The sequence below is a fragment of the Arachis stenosperma genome, chromosome 5, assembly GCF_014773155.1.
Source record: "Arachis stenosperma cultivar V10309 chromosome 5, arast.V10309.gnm1.PFL2, whole genome shotgun sequence".
NCBI lineage: Eukaryota > Viridiplantae > Streptophyta > Magnoliopsida > Fabales > Fabaceae > Arachis > Arachis stenosperma.
The window spans coordinates 29,293,026-29,311,658 of NC_080381.1; the positions used below are offsets into that span (position 1 = coordinate 29,293,026).

An 18,633-nucleotide genomic window follows, 5' to 3' on the forward strand; every position below is an offset into this window, starting at 1 on the left:
CATTATATGCTCCACTTCGAAGATTTTCGGGCAGACGTAAAAAACATGGAGGGGATGAAACTTGAACTTGCCCTATAAAATTCCATGGATGCAATTCCTCAATCAAAAATCGAGCTCCTTCCAAGAAAGCTAACTTTAACCACATTCCATTAGATTTGTCATAATAGGTGAGTAGATCCAACCATTCTTCGGTAAAGTAGAGATTATTGCCGCTTCTTTGAACGCTTACATCCATGTAATTAGAACCTGAATCAGTGAAGACAACTCGATGAGATATTTCATGGATGTGATGTATTGTAAACGATTGTGGTAAAAGACAATCGAATTGGAACATTAGACGATAAGAATAACTTAGAGTAACAACAATTAATAAATTATTAAAAGAATAATATAATAGAATGAGTATATGAAAAATATTACAAAAAATTATAAATTGTACCTTAAAAGGATCAACTTCAATAAAAAACGAAGAATACATTCTTATTCTATGAAGTAGTAAAAAAATACTAAATATAAAATTATAAACTGACTCTCAAATTTAGATTCTTGTACCACAGAAAAATACTATTTATAGACTTTAGTAAAATAAAAATAAATATGTAAATTACTTATTATTAAGGAAATTTTTTATTATGTACAGTAATTATGCATTATAATTGATAAGTAGTTTAATAGTGCATTAAATATTGATTTGATATAATTATAATGAAGATATGTTCTTAAATTAGTATAATTATATATTATTCATTAAATATTAATTATAATATAATAATATAATTATAATAAAGATATTTTTTATAAAATAATTTAGAATAGATGAAAAATTTCATTCGTTTTGGAGGGAAAACGGACTCACGAAAGATCGACACGTCACCCTTATTAGTTGGGAAAAAATTCAATTTTAGTATATTAAGTAGATATTGTCGCTGTCATTGAGCATTTGAGTTCATAGTTTAATTACGCCATGTTTGTTTATATATAGATACAGAATATTAAGAGATAAATATAAAGATATAAATTATGTTTAATATATGAGATATAAATAAAAATATTATATTTTGGATAAGATTTTAAATATCAAATTAGTTATAAAATTATTTTAGTTATTAATTTATTAATTTATTTGTTCAATTAGTTTCACCTTAATTAAAATAACTGTTTTATAATAAAATAATTTTAATAAATATACAAAAATATAATTAGAATTTAATATAGTAAATTTTAAAATGTCATCTAAATTTAAAATATTACATCAATTAAAGTCTTATGATGTTATCATAGTACAAAATCAAAAATCAAATAACAAAATAAAAATATCCAAATATAAAATTTCATCATAAAAATTTGTCATTAATAATTAAAATTCGCAAAATTTTACTGTAAATTTACTACATTGAAATCATATTCACCTTCATTTTCATCATTTTGAGCAAAAAAATAAAAGGATACAACATAAAAACTGTTATGTATCACCACTACTTTGATCAAAATTAACATCAATATCACATAAAAAGAATACATGTGGTATCAATATGCTAAAAATTAATATTCTAATAAATTATTAAAAAATAAACTATAATAATACTCATGTAGTAAGTTTTTAACATTAATAAGATCATCAAGCATTTTCTCTACAACTTTTTCAATTCCCCATAAATCAACCAAATTGATATTTTTATAATTAATTAGATCATATTGTACTTTTTATTTTTTTTTTGCTTTTCTTTTTTAAAAAATTAAATATAATATATGAAAGATTAATAATTTACAAATTTATTATCATAAAATTTGCATATGAAATAATATGAAGTGAAATATATATTACTTGGATTTAAGATGCAAATTATAAATACTATATACACAATATCATTTATCTATTATATTTCAATCTATTTTTTTCTTGTATGAATTTAATAAAAAAGACTCTAATTCTTCTCACATTCGGAAGAAGCAGATGTTTGACTAAAAATACAAATGATCCTCCTTTATAAACATAGGGCAAAACTATCGAACAATCTCTACCATTCATTTATCAGTTAAAAATCTATAACATATTGTTAGTTTTCAATTATAAAAATAAAATCATAGCTACATTAAATAAATATTCTTACCTCAAGTTTTTTTTGCAGCTAAATAGCTTCTGATTTATCTAAGCTTTTCTTCGGATTCCTATAAAAATGTATTTCTTTCATTGCCTCAACTGAATTTAAATTGTTATACTTGCAATGCAATGTAACAAAATCAAGTAAACCTCACATGACATTAGGCACTTTTTTATCATTTTTATCAAAAAAAAAAGCAAGATTCAAAAAATAAGTTGCTGCTGCATGAATATCTTTCTTACAAATGCTTGTCCTATCTTGAGTTGATAATATTTGTGTAAAGCTGAAATGCAGTCTTGCTCTACTTAAATATTTCTTTGATTGCATCTTCTACCTTTAACATTCCTTCATATATATCCCAAAGATAGTTTATCATCAACATCAACAATCAATTCAATCAAAGGGCGCACAAGTTTACACATAGTAACACTACCAGAAAAACGGTGATTAGCCACGGAAAAAACCGTGGCTAAAATCAAGAAAATCCGTGGCAACTCAGCGTTAACAACGAATACACTTCCGTGGCTAACAAGAGCGACGCCTTTTCAATTAGCCACGGTTTTTCGTAAAATTTGGCCACAGAGACATAATACGTTGCCATTACATACCACGGTCCATAAACTTTACCACTGATTATCGTTCGTGAGTACCTTCCCGTTGGTAACTCCCGTGTTTTTGGTAATGTAAAATAATTATCCCAAAATTTTCTATCTATGATAATAGTACTAACAGTTCTACCATTAGCACGCATTCCTAATTTGTAATCAGTAAAGCGTGAATCTACAATCAATCAATGCTTGCAAATAAGTTTTATATTAAAAGATGCTTTTTAATGTGATGAACACAGTAACAAAACGAGTTGCAATAGAATGAACAATCTCTTTTTAAGTAGGTCTTTTTCTAATCTAAAATAAGAAGACCATAGGATTATACATAAATACTGTCATCTTAGAAGTACGTGATACAAGGTTAGAAATATGCACCATGATGTTTATATTCTAAAATTAAGGCACACAATGAGCAGTATATAATAACCAATAGATATTCTTATATTTCTGATTGATAAGCTTACCAGCAACAACATAATTTGTCGCATTGTCAATCACAACATGCACAATATCATTAGAAACAATCTATTTGATCACCTCAGAAAATAAGTTACATAACTTTGAAACATTTTTAATCATATTTAAAGCAACTACAGATTTCACAAAGTTCATTACACTAACAAGTTAATTAATGTTCTTTACATTTGATCTGTCCAACCATCATCCATGAGGGTGTCTCCAATTTCTCTCTAAACACTCATATAACTATCAACCAACATTTGACATTTTCTACTAAGATCAGTCAATAAGTGAACTCTTTAATTTATGATAAGAAGGATCCCTATAACTAAGTCTAATACTAGAAACACTATCTAACATATCTTAAAAAATTTTGACAAAATTACATTGAAGAGAATTCTACAATCTAAAAATCATCTATCAAACTGTTTTATCAACCTCATGTAATGCCTCTTTATTTTGAAAAATATTTTAAGACTTGATTGAGCTCCTAAAATTATTCTTGGTGCAAACCAATGGTGAAGCTTGAAAAATTTTTTGAGAGGCCAAAAAATTTAACATAAAAATATATATAATAATATTTGAAGATTTTTAATGGTTTAGAGAAGGGAGGCTGAATCTATAACCTTTTTTTGCTTTTAACTTTTAATACTTCAAAAATCGATTCTGCTGTGACTGCGATATGAATTATGCAAGAGTCAATTTAATTTTGTCTCATAATGAAACGAACGAAAATAGAATAGAGAAGAAAGAAGTACACAACCATGTATCATGTTTCAACTACATTGTGCAATGTGGTCTACTTCGAGTCTCTACCATAATTATAGTAAAATTTTAACTATCTTTTCAAAGATTACATTCACCAATTTTCAAAAATTCTTCCTAATTCTATATGGGACAAACTAAACTTCAAACCAAGCTTGATTTGGCTATGCTCACTCCCTAGACTCTCAAGACTCAACACTAAATGCTCACCCAATTTAACAAGAAAACCTTTCATATTCAAGAAACAAAACAAAAAATGATTACAAAAGAGATTGACATAATTTTTAGCTTTTCTCCAAGCTAATTCTCTTTGTTTTTTTTCTCTATGACTTTTTCTAAATTCTCACATTTATACCCTTTTTTCATGAAACAAAAAAAAAAAGATAAAAACTAAAGAACCAAAATATTCAATAAAAAAACATGAAAGAAAAGAAATAAAATAGCCTAAAAGCTATAAGCATAACTCGATTTTAGAACTCTCAAATGTTGCTTTCCATTTTGGTGGAATGCTCCTTTTAGTGTAGGTACACTACTTGCAAAACTTTCAGCTTTGAGTGAAGAGTGTGCTAGGTTAACTCAGAATTTTGGATTGTCGCTCCTTACTTCAATCCTTGGTTAATTACTCCCTTTTATATGGGGTGATGCCTTCAAAGCTTGAGCTTGTGAAAAGAGTCAACTCCTTGAATATTGAACCAACTGAGTTCTTCTTCTCTCAAGAAATTTAAGTAGAAAATTAAGGTATAACATCAGAGTAGAATGACGCAGAGTCACAGAAGATATGGCAGCAGCAATAGCAATATCAAAGTCATAAAATCTTCAATGTGCTTGCCAAATCAACACCCTTAATCTTGAACTTTGGCCCCAAGTTTTATTTTCAAACTTTGGATCTGAATTAGAAAAAGTAACCTCCATTTTCTTCTTATCTGAATTGTGATTGTATAGAAGAGATAGTTTCAATAAGCCATTTGACTTGCACAAAAATAATAACAAGGCAACATTTTTTTTAACTAGATTAACCCTTTGATTTGATTTATGGCTCTATTGATTTGACTTTGCTTCCTTTTATTTAACTTTTTTCTCCTTTTCTCTTGATGATTAAACAAAAGTGAAAACACTTTTTTTTCTTATTTTTTGGCTTTACCCAAATTGTGCAATTTGCAGCTGACGGTGTCTTCATTTGAGACTTGTTTGGAGAATTTTGTGTGCTTGGTCTAAGATGAGTATTAGACTAAACATTGATCTGCACTCAAGACTTAATAAGTGGATTATTCAAATAAAGAGTGACTCGGCCTACACAATAAAACACACTTTAAACTATTTTGAACTTTTAACCTAACCAAATATGTTTGTCATCATTAATGTGTTAATTTTTTTTTCAAAGACAAAGAATTTTATTCATTAGGAATAAAATTGCAAAAAAGCCCAACTATTAGGCTAGTACAAATAGAATTGGGGTTCTCCCAAACATACTCAAAAGAGTACAAAAATACTTAATTAAAATAGAAAATAGCACTTCAATATGGAATTGCAGCAAGTTCTTGAAGAAGCTTTACTGCAGATGCAGCGATGGAGTCCGGTGATAAAGATTCTTTCTCAAATACATGGCGATTACAAACTTTCCAGACGCACCAGCACAATAGCCGCAAGATGGAGGAGGTGAGCACCATTAACCCTTAACTGGAAAAACAATTTGAGGTGATTCCAAGCTTGATGAAAGTGTTCCTTTTCTCCAGCATCAAAGACCTCCTGTAAATTACATTTTTTTCATGTTTCTTTTGAAATTGGGCATCGAAAAAAGCAATGATTTATGAACTCTTCTTCTCTGTTGCAGCGCTGGCACATAGGATGGATAAAGGTTATACGATGGTGGAGGGCTTGCATTACCGGGATTGAGCCATGAAGTGATCTCCATAAAAAAATTGAATTTTTGGAGAAGACCCATCTTCCATAGGTCACGCCATAATTCCTTGTTTCTCATTATTTCAGGGCACATATCTATGAGTAAATGGTGGAAAAGGTAAGCTATTTGGTATCCTGAAGACACATGATATTTTCCATTCTTATTAAAAGACCAAATGATCTCATCTTCTCCATCACCAATATTGGTTGCAAGAATTCTTCGTCTCATTGCTTCTGAAAAATTATGTTCAATTAAATATGGGTTCCATATTTTGCCAGGTAGCATCAAATCACAGACCCGAAATAGAGGCTGATATGGAGGAGAAATCCAAGGATCTCCAAAAATTTTGATGTTATCACCGGTTCCAACTTTCTAGCGGAGACCCTTCTCTATCATTTTTCGACCCTCAAGAACACTCTGTCACCCCCAAAAAGGTAATATTCCAATCTCAGCTTGCATTACATTACTATATCTAAAATATTTTTCTCTGAGCATTCTGGCTAGTAAAGATTGAGGTTGTTTGACTATTCTCTAGCATTGTTTTACCAATAGAGCTAGGTTTTGAACTCCTAAATCTTTAAACCCCAAACCACCTTTTTTCTTAGCTCTCTCATAGTATCCAAGCTAACCCAAGCCATTCTTCATTCTAAACCCTTTTGATCCCACCAAAATTGAGCTAAAATAGTGTGAATCTCTTTAATAAGAGTATCTGGGAGCTTGAAGCAACATAACGAATAAATAGGCACTACTTCTCCCGCTGCCTTTATAAGTACATGTCTTCCAGCCGTTGACAAAAGGCGTCTTTTCCACCCTTACACTTTCTTCCTAACTTTCTCCTTAATCAGCCCAAAAGTAACATTTTTAGAGCGTTGGACAATAAAAGGTAACCCAAGATACTTGTCTTGAGCTCCTATGTGTCTAATATGCAGCTGGTTAGCAAGAGAGATTCAGATATCAGCAGGAGTGTTATTACTGAAAAAGATAGCTGATTTATCTAAATTAATTTTTTGACTGCTAAACACCTCATAAGTCTCTAGAAGTTCCAAAATATGATCACAAGATAAAAGGTTAGCTTTGCAAAAAAGTATAGAGGCGTCAGCGAATAAAAGATTATTAATAGTAGGACTTTTTCGATTGATCTGGATACCTTGCATGAGACTGTTTTGCTCTGTCTTGTGTAGCAAAAAAGATAATCCCTCTGCACAAAATAAGAATAGATATGGAGATAGAGGGTCACCTTGTCGGATGCCTCTATTTGGCTTAAAAAAGCCAAAAGGTTGACCTTCCACAACAATAGAGTAAGAAACTGTAGTGACCACCTCGCGAACCCAGTCAATCCATTAAGAATGAAAGCCCAATTTGTCCATTATAAACCATAAGAAATGCCATTCTACTCTATCATATTCCTTGCTCATATCTAATTTAATAGCCATCTCAGTCTCCAAGCATTTCTTCTTGTTTTTTAAGTAATGCATACATTCATGGGCTATAAGGATATTATCAGAAATTAGCCTTCCCCTTAAAAAAGTACTTTGATTTGGGCTGATTAATTTGTTCATAATACCTTGTAGCCTATGAACCAAGACTTTAGAAATAATCTTGTAAACAACGAAAGAAAGGTTGATAGGTCTCACTTGAGTCATATTACTGGCATTTGGGACTTTTGGAATCAAGCAAATATGGGTATGGTTGAAACTCTTAAGAATTCTTCCACTAATAAAAAAACTCGTGACTGTCTGAGTGACATCTTCTCCCACAATATTCCAGTAGAATTGAAAAAAATTGGTTGTAATTCCGTCTTCTCATGATGCACTTTGTAGGTGAACGCTAAAGGTTTCCCGCTTAATTTCCTCTCTCGACACTGGCCTTAATAAGCTTCTATTCATAGAGTTCGTCACTTTAGGTTCAAAATCTTCAAACATCATATTCGGATCAGTGCTTTCTGAAGCAGAGAAAATTTTCTTAAAATACTCTTCAGCCACTAAAGCAATCCCATTATGAGTTATAGCTACTCCACCATCAATCCTCTCTAGTCTCCAGATTTTATTATTCCGGTTTTTAGATTGGACACTTCGATGGAAGAATTTAGTATTTCTGTCACCTGCTTGTAGCCACTTAATACGAGATTTTTCTCTCCAGTAACTTTCTTCTTTATCATAAGCTGAATCGACTTTCCTCTCTAGCTCATTAATCACTTTCCCGCCATTAACTCCTGCATCCCGCAGCACTTCAATTTCTCTCAAAAGATCTTCAATTTCTTTTCTTGAGTTTGACTTGCATTGCTGCTGCTACTGCACCAGTTTATGCCTACATATTTTTAGTTTTTGTGCTAAAATAAACATAGCTGAGCCCTCTACTTTCGTCCTCCAAGCCCTTGTAATAATATCTCTAATATCCACTTAACTACACCATCTCTCTTGAAATTTAAACCTCCTTTTAGACTTCTCCATAATTGGATTAGTGTCTAAAAGGAGGGGGCATGGTCAGAGCCGTTCTTAGAAAGTCTATGAATTGTTGCCGAAGGATAAAAATTCAGCCACTCTTCTTTTGCCAGCCCTCTATCAATGCGTTCTTTGATAAGCTCTTGGCCCCTTCTTCTATTTGTCCATGTAAATGGTCACCCAACCATACCCAAATCAACGAGTGCATTTCCATCAATAAAGTCAGTAAACACAGCAATAGAGGAAGGAGATTTGTCGCTATCCCCCTCCTTTTCTTGTTGGTTTACAATGGCATTAAAATCACCTATCACTATTACCTCCTCTTGCATCTGGTTGACTATAAAAGAAAGCTCATTGAACTGTAACAACCTAGTTTGTTCTAGGCTACTCAAGTGCACACCAACCAACACCCATATCTTATTAATTGCTAAATCTGTAACTTTTGCTGCAATGAAGTAGACCTCTTTTCGAATCACTTCCACTTTCGTTCCTTCCCTCCAAGCTAGTGTCAGACCTCCAATGGTACCATTCAGATTCACCAAAATCCATTTATTAAAGCCACAACCTCCTATCATCCTCTCAACTTGTCGAAATTGGTTCTTAGTTTCACAAATGAACGAAATTTCGGGGGAGTGGGATCAGCAAATCCCTTTCAAGTTCTAGATTGTCAGGGGTCTCCTCAAACTCCGACAATTCCAGCTCAAGACCTTCATATCTCTTTGGGTACCAATTAAAGACTGGCACACTCCACCATCATTTCAATAGTCTCTTCCCTGCTAGAACAGAATTTCTTCGCATCTCCTCCCATATCTTCTTCAAAGGCTCTCTTTTTTAACCTTGATTCTAGCTAATTTTTTTTCAAATTCTGTCTAGCCAGTTTTTTAATTGAAGGCAATTTACCTGACCCTCTTATCTTCACTTCTACATCTTGATTTTTCAACCACATGACATCTTCAACAGCAGCCTCTTCTTTTTTAGTTTTCATACCAGAATTTTAATAGAACGATTTGTTACTTCTGCATTCACATTGTTCTATGTCTTTTCATTCTCCATATTTGGCACTGAGTTATCTATCTTTTTAGAATTTTGCCCTCTCATGTTCAATTTCAAAAAGTTGTCGACAAAGCAAGCTGGGAGTGATTTTTTTCTTGGAGTTAAGTAGTGTTCAGAGGTCTTATTGTTGTTTCTTCTTAGCTTCCCTCCTTTAGCGTCACTCTAATCCCAACCTGGTCTGCCTTCACCCATTCGCCTATAACATTTTATTTTGTAATCTCCTGCAACGAGTCTTCTATAAAAAAATTACACGTTTTAACTTCATATCCAACGTGTGCACAATAAGTGCATACAGTACCTATTCGTTCATACCGCACTCCAATTTCAATAGTTTTATTATTTGGGCCAATGATATTGAAATTATCTTTCACCAAATTATCTCCCGAAATCATCACTTTTGCCTTCACAATTTTGGATTCCTTTCCCTTCATGTCAAAGAAACCCACATCCATCAATTCACCAATATTTTTTTCAATCCTCCTACCAACCTCAATGGTTTTGTAGCTTTCTGGCAGACCCCAAAATTGGGCCCAAACTGAAAAGTCAGAAATTCGAGTCTCCTCTTCATTCTCCTCTTCTATCCATCTTTGAACATATAGGATAAAATCTTTAAAGAATCAATGGGATCCTCTTTCTATTCTTTTTGCATCTAACACTTTTTAGAATAAAATTAAGGCATGCAATGAGTAGTATATAATAACCAATAGATATTCTTATATTTCTGATTGATAAGCTTACCAGCAACAATATAATTTGTCGCATTGTCAGTCACAACATGCATAATATTATTAGGGACAATCTATTTGATCACCTCAGAAAATAAGTTACATAACTTTAAAGCATTTTTAATCATATTTAAAGCATCTATAGATTTCACAAAGTTCATTACACCAATAAGTTAATTAATGTTCTTTATCTTTGATCTGTCCAACCATCATCCATGAGGGTGCATCCAATTTCTCTCTAAGCACTCATATAACTATCAACCAACATTTGACATTTTCTGTTAAAATCAGCCAACAAGTGAATTCTTTAAGCTATGATAAGAAGGATCTCTATAACTAGATCTAATACTAGAAACACTATCCAACATATCTTAAAAAAATATTGACATAATTGCATTGAAGGAAATTTTACAATCTAAAAATCACCTATCAAACTATTTTATCAACCTCATGTAATGCCTCTTTATTTTGAACAATATTTTTAAGACTTGATTGAGCTCCTAAAATTGTTCTTGGTGTAAACCAGTGGTGAAGCTTGAAAAATTTTTTGAGAGGCCAAAAATTTTAACCTAAAAAAATATAATAATATTTGAAGATTTTTAATGGTCTAGAGAAGGGAGGTTGAATCTATAGCCTCTTTTTGCTTTTAACTTTTAATATTTCAAAAATCGATTCTGCTGTGTCTGCGATATGAATTATGCAAGAGTCAATTTAATTTTGTCTCATAATGAAACGAATGAAAATAGAGTAGAGAAGAAAGAAGTATACAACCATGTATTATGTTTCAACCACGTTGTGTAATGTGGTCTACTTCGAGTCTCTACCATAATTATAGTAGAATTTTTACTATCTTTTCAAAGATTACATTTACCAATTTCCAAAAATTCTTCCTAATTCTATATGGGACAGACTAAACTTCTAATCAAACTTGATTTGGTTATGTTCACTCCCTAGACTCTCAAAGCTCAACACTAAGTGCTCACCCAACTTAACAAGAAAAACCTCTCATATTCAAAAAACAAAACAAAAAATGATTACAAAAGAGATTGACATAATTTTTAGCTTTTCTCCAAGCTAATTCTCTTTATCTTTTTTTTCTATGACTTTTTCTAAATCCTCGCATTTATACCATTTTTTCATTGAATGAAACCAAAAAAATAAAAATTGAAGAACCAAAATATTTAATAGAGAAACACAAAAGAGAAGAAATAAAATAGCTTAAAAGCTATAAGCATAACTTGATTTTAGAACTCTCAAATGTTGTTTTCCATTTTGGTGGAATGCTCTTTTTAGTGTAGGTACACTACTTCTAAAACTTTCAGCTTTGAGTGGTGAATGTGCTAGGTTAACTCAGAATTTTGAATTATCGCTCCTTACTTCAATCCTTGGTTAATTACTCCCTTTATATGGGATGATGCCTTCAAAGTTTGAGCTTGTGAAAAGAGTCAACTCCTTGAATATTGAACCAACTGAGTTCTTCTTCTCCCTAGAAATTTAAGTAGAAAATCAAGGTATAACATCAGAGTAGAATAACGCAGAGCTACAGAAGATATGGCAGCAGCAGTAACAATGTCAAGGTCATGAAATCTTTAATGTATTTGCCAAATCAACACTCTTAATCTTAAACTTTAACCCCAAGTTTTATTTTCAAACCTTGGATATGAATTAGAAAAGGCAACCTCCATTTTCTTCTTATATGAATTGTGATTGTATAGAGGAGATAACTTTAATAAGCCATTTGACTTGCACAAAAATAATAACAAGGCAATATTTTTCTTTTGAACTAGATTAACCCTTTGATTTGATTTATGGCTCTATTGATTTGACTTTGCCTCCTTTTATTTAGCTTTTTTCTCCTTTTCTCTTGATGATTAAACAACAATAAAAACACCTTTTTTTTTATTATTTTTTGGCTTTATCCGAATTGTGCAATTTGCCGCCGACGGTGTCTTCATTTGAGACTTGTTTGAAGAATTGTGTGGTCTAAGTTGAGTATTAGACTAAACATTGATCTGCACTCAAGACTTAATAAGTGGATTATTCAAATAAAGAATGACTTGGCCTACTCAATAAAACATACTTTAAACTATTTTGGACTTTTAACCTAACCAAATATGTTTGTTAAATTATTATTTCCTAAACTTAATAGTATTATATAAAAAATTATAAATATTACTATTTTTCAATGTTTGGTCATTACCATAACAATAAATAAATTAATTTACAAATAAATTATATAAAATATCTTAAAATAGTACTTTCAAATCTTATGTGACTTAAAATTTTTAGGATAAAATATATTTTTTATCTTTAATGTTTGCAATATTTTTAAAAATATCCTTAACGTTTAGTTGTATTTCATTTTATCCATAACATTTTTTATTTGTGTCAAAATTACTCTTATACGTTAACTCTATATAAAATGTTAGGATAAAATTAAAATCTTTTAGGATAATTATTTTAACATAAATAAAAAACGTTAAAGACAAAAATGAATAAATTAAAAACATTAGTGACAAAATTAAATGAAATTAAACGTTAGAATATTTTTAAAAAAATAATAAACATTAAAGACAAAAAAGTATATTTTACCTAAATTTTTAGTAGTTAAATTAGAACAAAATTTTTTAGTATTTTTTTCTAATATAAATAACAAATTATCTATAAAGAAGTACTCTTTCATTTTATTCTTTAAAAAACTAATAAAACATAAAATAACATTAAAAGAACTAATTATATTGTAGATTATGAGCTTGTTTGGGTGAGCTTTTAAGAAAAGATCTTTTTTTGAGTTATCTTTTTTTAAAAGATCTTATAGAGAAGTAAAAGTAATTTTATGTTTGGATATCTCATGTAAAAATGTCTTTTTATCTATCAATTATGTTTGGGTATAAACAATATAAAAGTACTTTTTTGTTTATTTATTACATGAAAAACATCTTTTTTTAAGGAAAAAAGATCTTTTAAAAAAAGATGTAAATTACAGCTTCTCAAAAAAGATCTTTTTTTTTATTTTACTAGTGCTTTTATTTTTACTACTAATTTGCCAAATACGTTAAAAAAATCTTTTTTCATTAAAAAAAAAGATCTTTTTTTAACAAAATAATAACACCCAAACATGCACTATATTAATAAGTCCTTTTCAAATTAGCTCAATATAGTCCATCATGTTAAATTTGAAAATTAAGTATTGAGTGAATTATATTATAATGATTATGATGATGAGCCTTTTCAATTAATCCAATAAGAATTGAGCGAATAAAATGAGTTGAAGACAACACACTTGAATTGGTTACATAAGACTTTATCCAAATGAACTAATCACGTCATATGAAGTATTGTTATTATTAAATATTTTATAAAATATTTGAAGGTCATAGTCTCCCATTGTCCAACAGTACAAACATAAGAGGAATAACTTTTGTTTTTTGATCGCCTCCAACCACTTGTTTATTAGATGGTAGCTAATCCGAGGTATGTTGTTGCTTTTTTTGCTAACCTATCTAGTGATATTGATGAGTTCGGTCTTTTTCACAATTTCGAGTTTTTAAGATATCTATGCAACATATCACAATTTGCAGGTGGTCAAAGTCACATTACAAAAAGGCCTGCCACATCGCCATTAACCGGTGTCAGAAAGCACAGGCTAATAGTGAGCTTGGTTAAGGCGAGGCTAAGGCTAAAACTCACCTTAAATTAGCCCCTTGAATCAATGACTTGAGATTAAATTTTTCACTATCTTGTTTTGGGTCAGAGCTCCAGGCTCCTTTTTTTTGTTTGGTGATAGATATGCAGAATCAGCTAGGGATACCCACTGACCAAATATAGTAAGGATATGTAAATTCAGGCAAAAACTGGTAACGACTAAGGATACACAAACTCAGTATTGGACTATTTATCTAGTTTAGACCACCCACACTTCAGTCTCATTTCATTATGATATAGCACTTATTACTAACGTAAGTTTGGCACAGATAGATAAGGATTTGTGTCCTTTAACCATCACTCCCGGATTCGTACTCACTGAAAAATAGGAATGGAACTTGTTTATTTGGAAGGATCACCCACTTTACCTCTGCAGTTCCGGCACGATGAATTCCTGGTGCAAACAAAAAAAAATGATATGGTACTTATTTTACTTTTGTGACCAAGCAAATCCATGAAATTCCGCAAAATGTGTGACAGGTGTCTAAGGTTAGTGCCATCATCTTGTCACATGATTTGAGTTACAAAATGACAATTTTGCCACACCTTTTTGCTTCCTTTCAGTTTGGACTCCAGGGTCCGTAGGCTGTAGCAGCAAGAGGACCCCAAAAACCTTGGGTTTTGTAAGGAATTTTGTTCACTCTCACTTGTCTACCACTACTGGTATTGGATTGCAGCTAATTCAAATTCAGATTTCACACATTATTGTTGTCATTAGGGTTCTTTCTTTTCATGTAGAATTAGAATTACAAGTACAACCTTGTAAAAGAGAGAGAGAAGTAGCCAGGTAACTGCAGAGGTTTCTAGATTTCAAAGAAGGTAGGTCAACTGCAACGTTGACATTTTCTCAAGCATGTTTCGTTCCATGCTGTTGCCACAGTCATAGGACCCCATAGAAAAAATAGAGTCAAGTTGATTTCTTTTTCTCTCTCTCTATCTTTTGCTTTGTTTTTGGTCCTTTCCTCTTTACTTTTCCTTGTTAGTATGCCTAAAGCTTGCTTTTCTTTCACAATTGGTGACTTGGGCTTTGTCCCAAAACAAGAAAAGATGATAAATTTGTTCAAATTTTGAAATTGCAAGCTCAAAATTTTAGTTTAGAACTTTGTATTATTCTCAGTTCTGTAATGCCATTACCATATTCTAAAATGTATAGGCTTCACTCTCAAATCCACCAGAGCAATGGTGCTCCTATTCTTTCTCCATATTCTCCTTCTTCTTCTTCTTTTTCTTCTTATAGTTCTTCTAATTCAGCTTCTTCATCCTCAGATTCTTCATCTGGGAATAGTAGAATAAGCCCTGCAATTATTTTCATCATAGTAATTTTATCTGTTGTGTTCTTCATCTTGGGCACCCTCCACCTGCTTGTTAGATTTCTCATGAGACAAAGATCTTCTTCTTCCTCATCAATTTCTCAATCCAATAGGTATCCTGAAATGTCTGAATCTGATGCATACCAGAGACAGTTGCAGCAACTATTCCACCTCCATGACTCAGGTTTAGATCAGGCTTTCATTGATGCACTCCCTGTGTTTCTCTACAAGGAGATAATTGGCTTGAAGGAGCCATTTGATTGTGCTGTTTGCCTTTGTGAGTTCTTGGAACAAGACAAGTTGAGGTTGCTGCCAAATTGCAACCATGCTTTTCACATTGACTGCATTGACACATGGTTGCTTTCAAATTCAACTTGTCCCCTTTGTAGAGGGACACTTTATGCACCAGGGTTTTCATTTGAGACCCCATTTTTTGACTTTGAAGGTCCATGTTATGAGGACGAAGATGGTGTTTCAGTTTCAGGATTTGGTGTCAGTGGTGCTGGTTCTTCTAACAAGCCTGCTGAGAATCACATAAGGAATGGGAAGAGGGTTTTTTCTGTGAGGCTTGGAAAATTCAGAAGCTCAAATAATAATGGAGTAGATGGTGTTGAAAAATGTGAAGGAGAGAGTAGTAATAGTAGTATTAGTTTTAGTAATAGTCATGGTAATTTAGATGCAAGGAGATGCTACTCAATGGGGTCTTACCAATATGTTGTTGCTGATTCTGATTTGAGGGTGGCTTTGTGTCCAAGCATCAGTGGCAGTATGAGACAATTGATTAAGGGAAGAATAGCTACAACAAATGGGAACAATTTTTCTTCAACTGATGTTGATGTTGTTGAGGGAAAAAAGATCAGCAATGCAAGAAAAGGTGAGAGCTTTTCTGTTTCCAAGATATGGCAATGGTCTAGGAAGGATAACAGTAAGTTAAGAAGTTCATCAGAGGCTCGAATTCCATAATAATTCTATTTGTCACTGCAATTTTATTGCCATGGATGAACAACAATGTCAGAGGTACATGAACTGTTCAGTTTTTGAATTTTGTATTCCAAGTTTCTAACCAATTTCATCTTCTTAGTGGTTCTTTGTTGAGATCCTTGTTCGTCTCATGCTTTGATTTAACCATTTTGTTTTTCTTTTTGTTGTAAATCATCCCATAAAAGCACTTTAGCAATCAGTGTTCTTTTAATTGAAATGATTCTCGACTCTTGAATCTTGGATTGTTGGATGAAAATTAGTCCTTTAATTCAAAAATCTATTGAAGGGGTTACATGTTTTAGGCCTTAAGAATATTATTACAATTAATTATAGTGGTTGCAGTTTTGTTTCTAGCACAGTTCTTGGAAAGCTATATCTAGCAGAGATTTTTTGGAAAAAGAAAAGAATTAAAAAAACCGGGAAGTTTCAGAACATTTTTCTTTAGTTGTGGGACCCTAATTACATGTGATTCTTTTATCTAAGTGACAAAAGTGGTCTTTATTATTAGCAATTTCTTGCAACAAGTGAGATGAGATAAAAGTGAGGTCAAATTAGGGTTGCTTTTTGGATGCCCTTGCTTTTGAAAAAAAAAAAAGGTTGTTACTTGCATTAAATAATTAGATAATTTAATTAAATATATTAAATTATCTAATAATTTAAAGAGTTATGTTACTTATATACTAAAATTAATTATTAGTATAAAATATAAGTTAAAATATAAATATATATTGAAAATAAATTAAATTACACATTTATTTATATACAAATATATTAGTGACTGATTTTAATGAGTGATTTTAGTGTATAAATAGTATTTTTATAATTTAAAATATCTTTTCATAAATACACTTTTTATGGAAGTAGCCACCTAATAACAATTGGTTCATCCCACTGCCATTCGCACCGCTACCTGGTTCTTTTTTGCTATTTTGTATGGACCGGTTCAGTTCAGATTGAACCTTGCAAGTTGTAACTCTATCCGAGTCAGCCGAACCATCCCTAAACCATTTTTCTTAGGTTGGGTGGATCACCAGTTGCGGACTTGTAGTGGTGATGCTAATAAAGTAATAATAGATAGAATATAGTGAGAATAATAGCAATCAAACATTCAAATATCATATGTGGTGGGCCCGCACTAAATAGAAAAAAAATTTACATGCGGTGTTGGGCAAGGCAGGCCGTTTCTGGTACAGGTTTGTTACTCTGTTTGATATGGATAGAAATAGGTCTTGAAGCGTGGTGGTGGTGGAAGTGGGAGATGTGATCGATTCACAAACTAGCAAATATGTCTTCTCTGATAGGTAAAGTAAGTTTGATGGACTTCGTTTGATGGATTTTTTTTCATTCATTTGATGATTGTGTTTTTGAATTACAGATGAGTTGAAGGAGCAGCTTTTGGAGGTGGAGAATGGCGAAGGACACTCGAAAATGGAGGTACGCGATCTTCGGAGAGTGTCGGATGCAGGGATCCCAATACTGAAGGGCATCAGTCTGGAAATCCCAAAGGGTGTCATAGTGGGAGTCATAGGCCCCAGTGGCAGCGGAAAGTCAACGCTCCTCAGGGCACTCAACCGCCTCTGGGAGCCTCCCTCCGCCTCCGTCTTCCTCGACTCCCGGGACATCTGCCAGCTCGACGTGCTCTCCCTCCGCCGCAAAGTCGGCATGCTGTTCCAGCTGCCCGCCCTTTTCGAAGGCACTGTAGCCGACAACGTGAGGTACGGCCCCAACCTCAGCGGGAAGAAGCTTTCAGATGTTGAGGTATGTAAGCTGTTGATGCTGGCGGACCTGGACGCTTCCTTCCTTCAGAAGTCGGCGGCGGAGTTGTCAGTGGGTCAAGCACAGAGGGTTGCGCTGGCCAGAACTCTTGCTAATTCCCCTGAGGTTTTGCTGCTTGATGAGCCAACGAGTGCTTTAGATCCTATTTCCACGGAGAATATAGAGGCTGCACTGTTGAAGCTCAACAAGAATAGTGGCATGACCATGATTATGGTGTCTCACAGCATCAAACAAATCCAGAGAATTGCTGACGTCGTCTGCCTCCTCGTTGATGGTGAGATTGTTGAGATTCTCAACCCTAACCAACTCTCCCAAGCCAACCATCCCATGGCTCAGAGGTTTCTTCAACTCACCACTTAAAATCATGTTTAATATCAAATTTTCTATCCATTCATAATAAAGTACTCATCGGTGTTCATCTTTCTAATTATTTTCCTGCAAGGTCCCTCTGATTTAGGCCACGTTGTTTGAATCCTATATCTAATTATCTAAATGAATTGTATTACTGAAACCATTGGCATTTAGATATTTATTATTTGCATTTCTTGTAACAATTTGACCGAGTAAGGTAACTCAGGGTTGCTTTTTGGATACTTTGGTTTGGTTTTCTACAGAAGCTTGTTTTTTTTTTTTTTTTTTTTCTTTCATCTTTTTGGATTAAAAAGAAGAAAAGAAACAAGGAAAAGATTCGATTCCTTCTTGTGTCTCAGCCAAGCTTGTGTATAACACTACTTTAAGTACAAAGTATGGAATTCTGATATTGTTTCAATTTCAATTAATTATTTATTTTGATTAAATTTGTGAGTGA

General features: G+C 32.4%; 2 protein-coding genes across 2 annotated transcripts; both read left to right on the forward strand.

Annotated features, from left to right (window-relative positions):
• The first annotated feature begins 13,513 nt into the window (after positions 1–13,513).
• On the forward strand, positions 13,514–16,889 carry LOC130981908 (RING-H2 finger protein ATL47-like). Its single transcript, XM_057905664.1, has 2 exons — positions 13,514–13,527; positions 13,635–16,889. Exon 2 carries the CDS (start codon positions 14,883–14,885, stop codon positions 16,029–16,031), a length of 1,149 nt encoding a protein of 382 aa, XP_057761647.1. The 5' UTR covers positions 13,514–13,527; positions 13,635–14,882; the 3' UTR covers positions 16,032–16,889.
• A 222-nt stretch (positions 16,890–17,111) lies between these two features.
• Positions 17,112–18,418, forward strand: LOC130981909 (ABC transporter I family member 17-like). The gene is made up of 2 exons (XM_057905665.1): positions 17,112–17,350; positions 17,425–18,418. Exons 1-2 carry the CDS (start codon positions 17,335–17,337, stop codon positions 18,183–18,185), a joined length of 777 nt encoding a protein of 258 aa, XP_057761648.1. The 5' UTR covers positions 17,112–17,334; the 3' UTR covers positions 18,186–18,418.
• Positions 18,419–18,633: the final 215 nt, after the last annotated feature.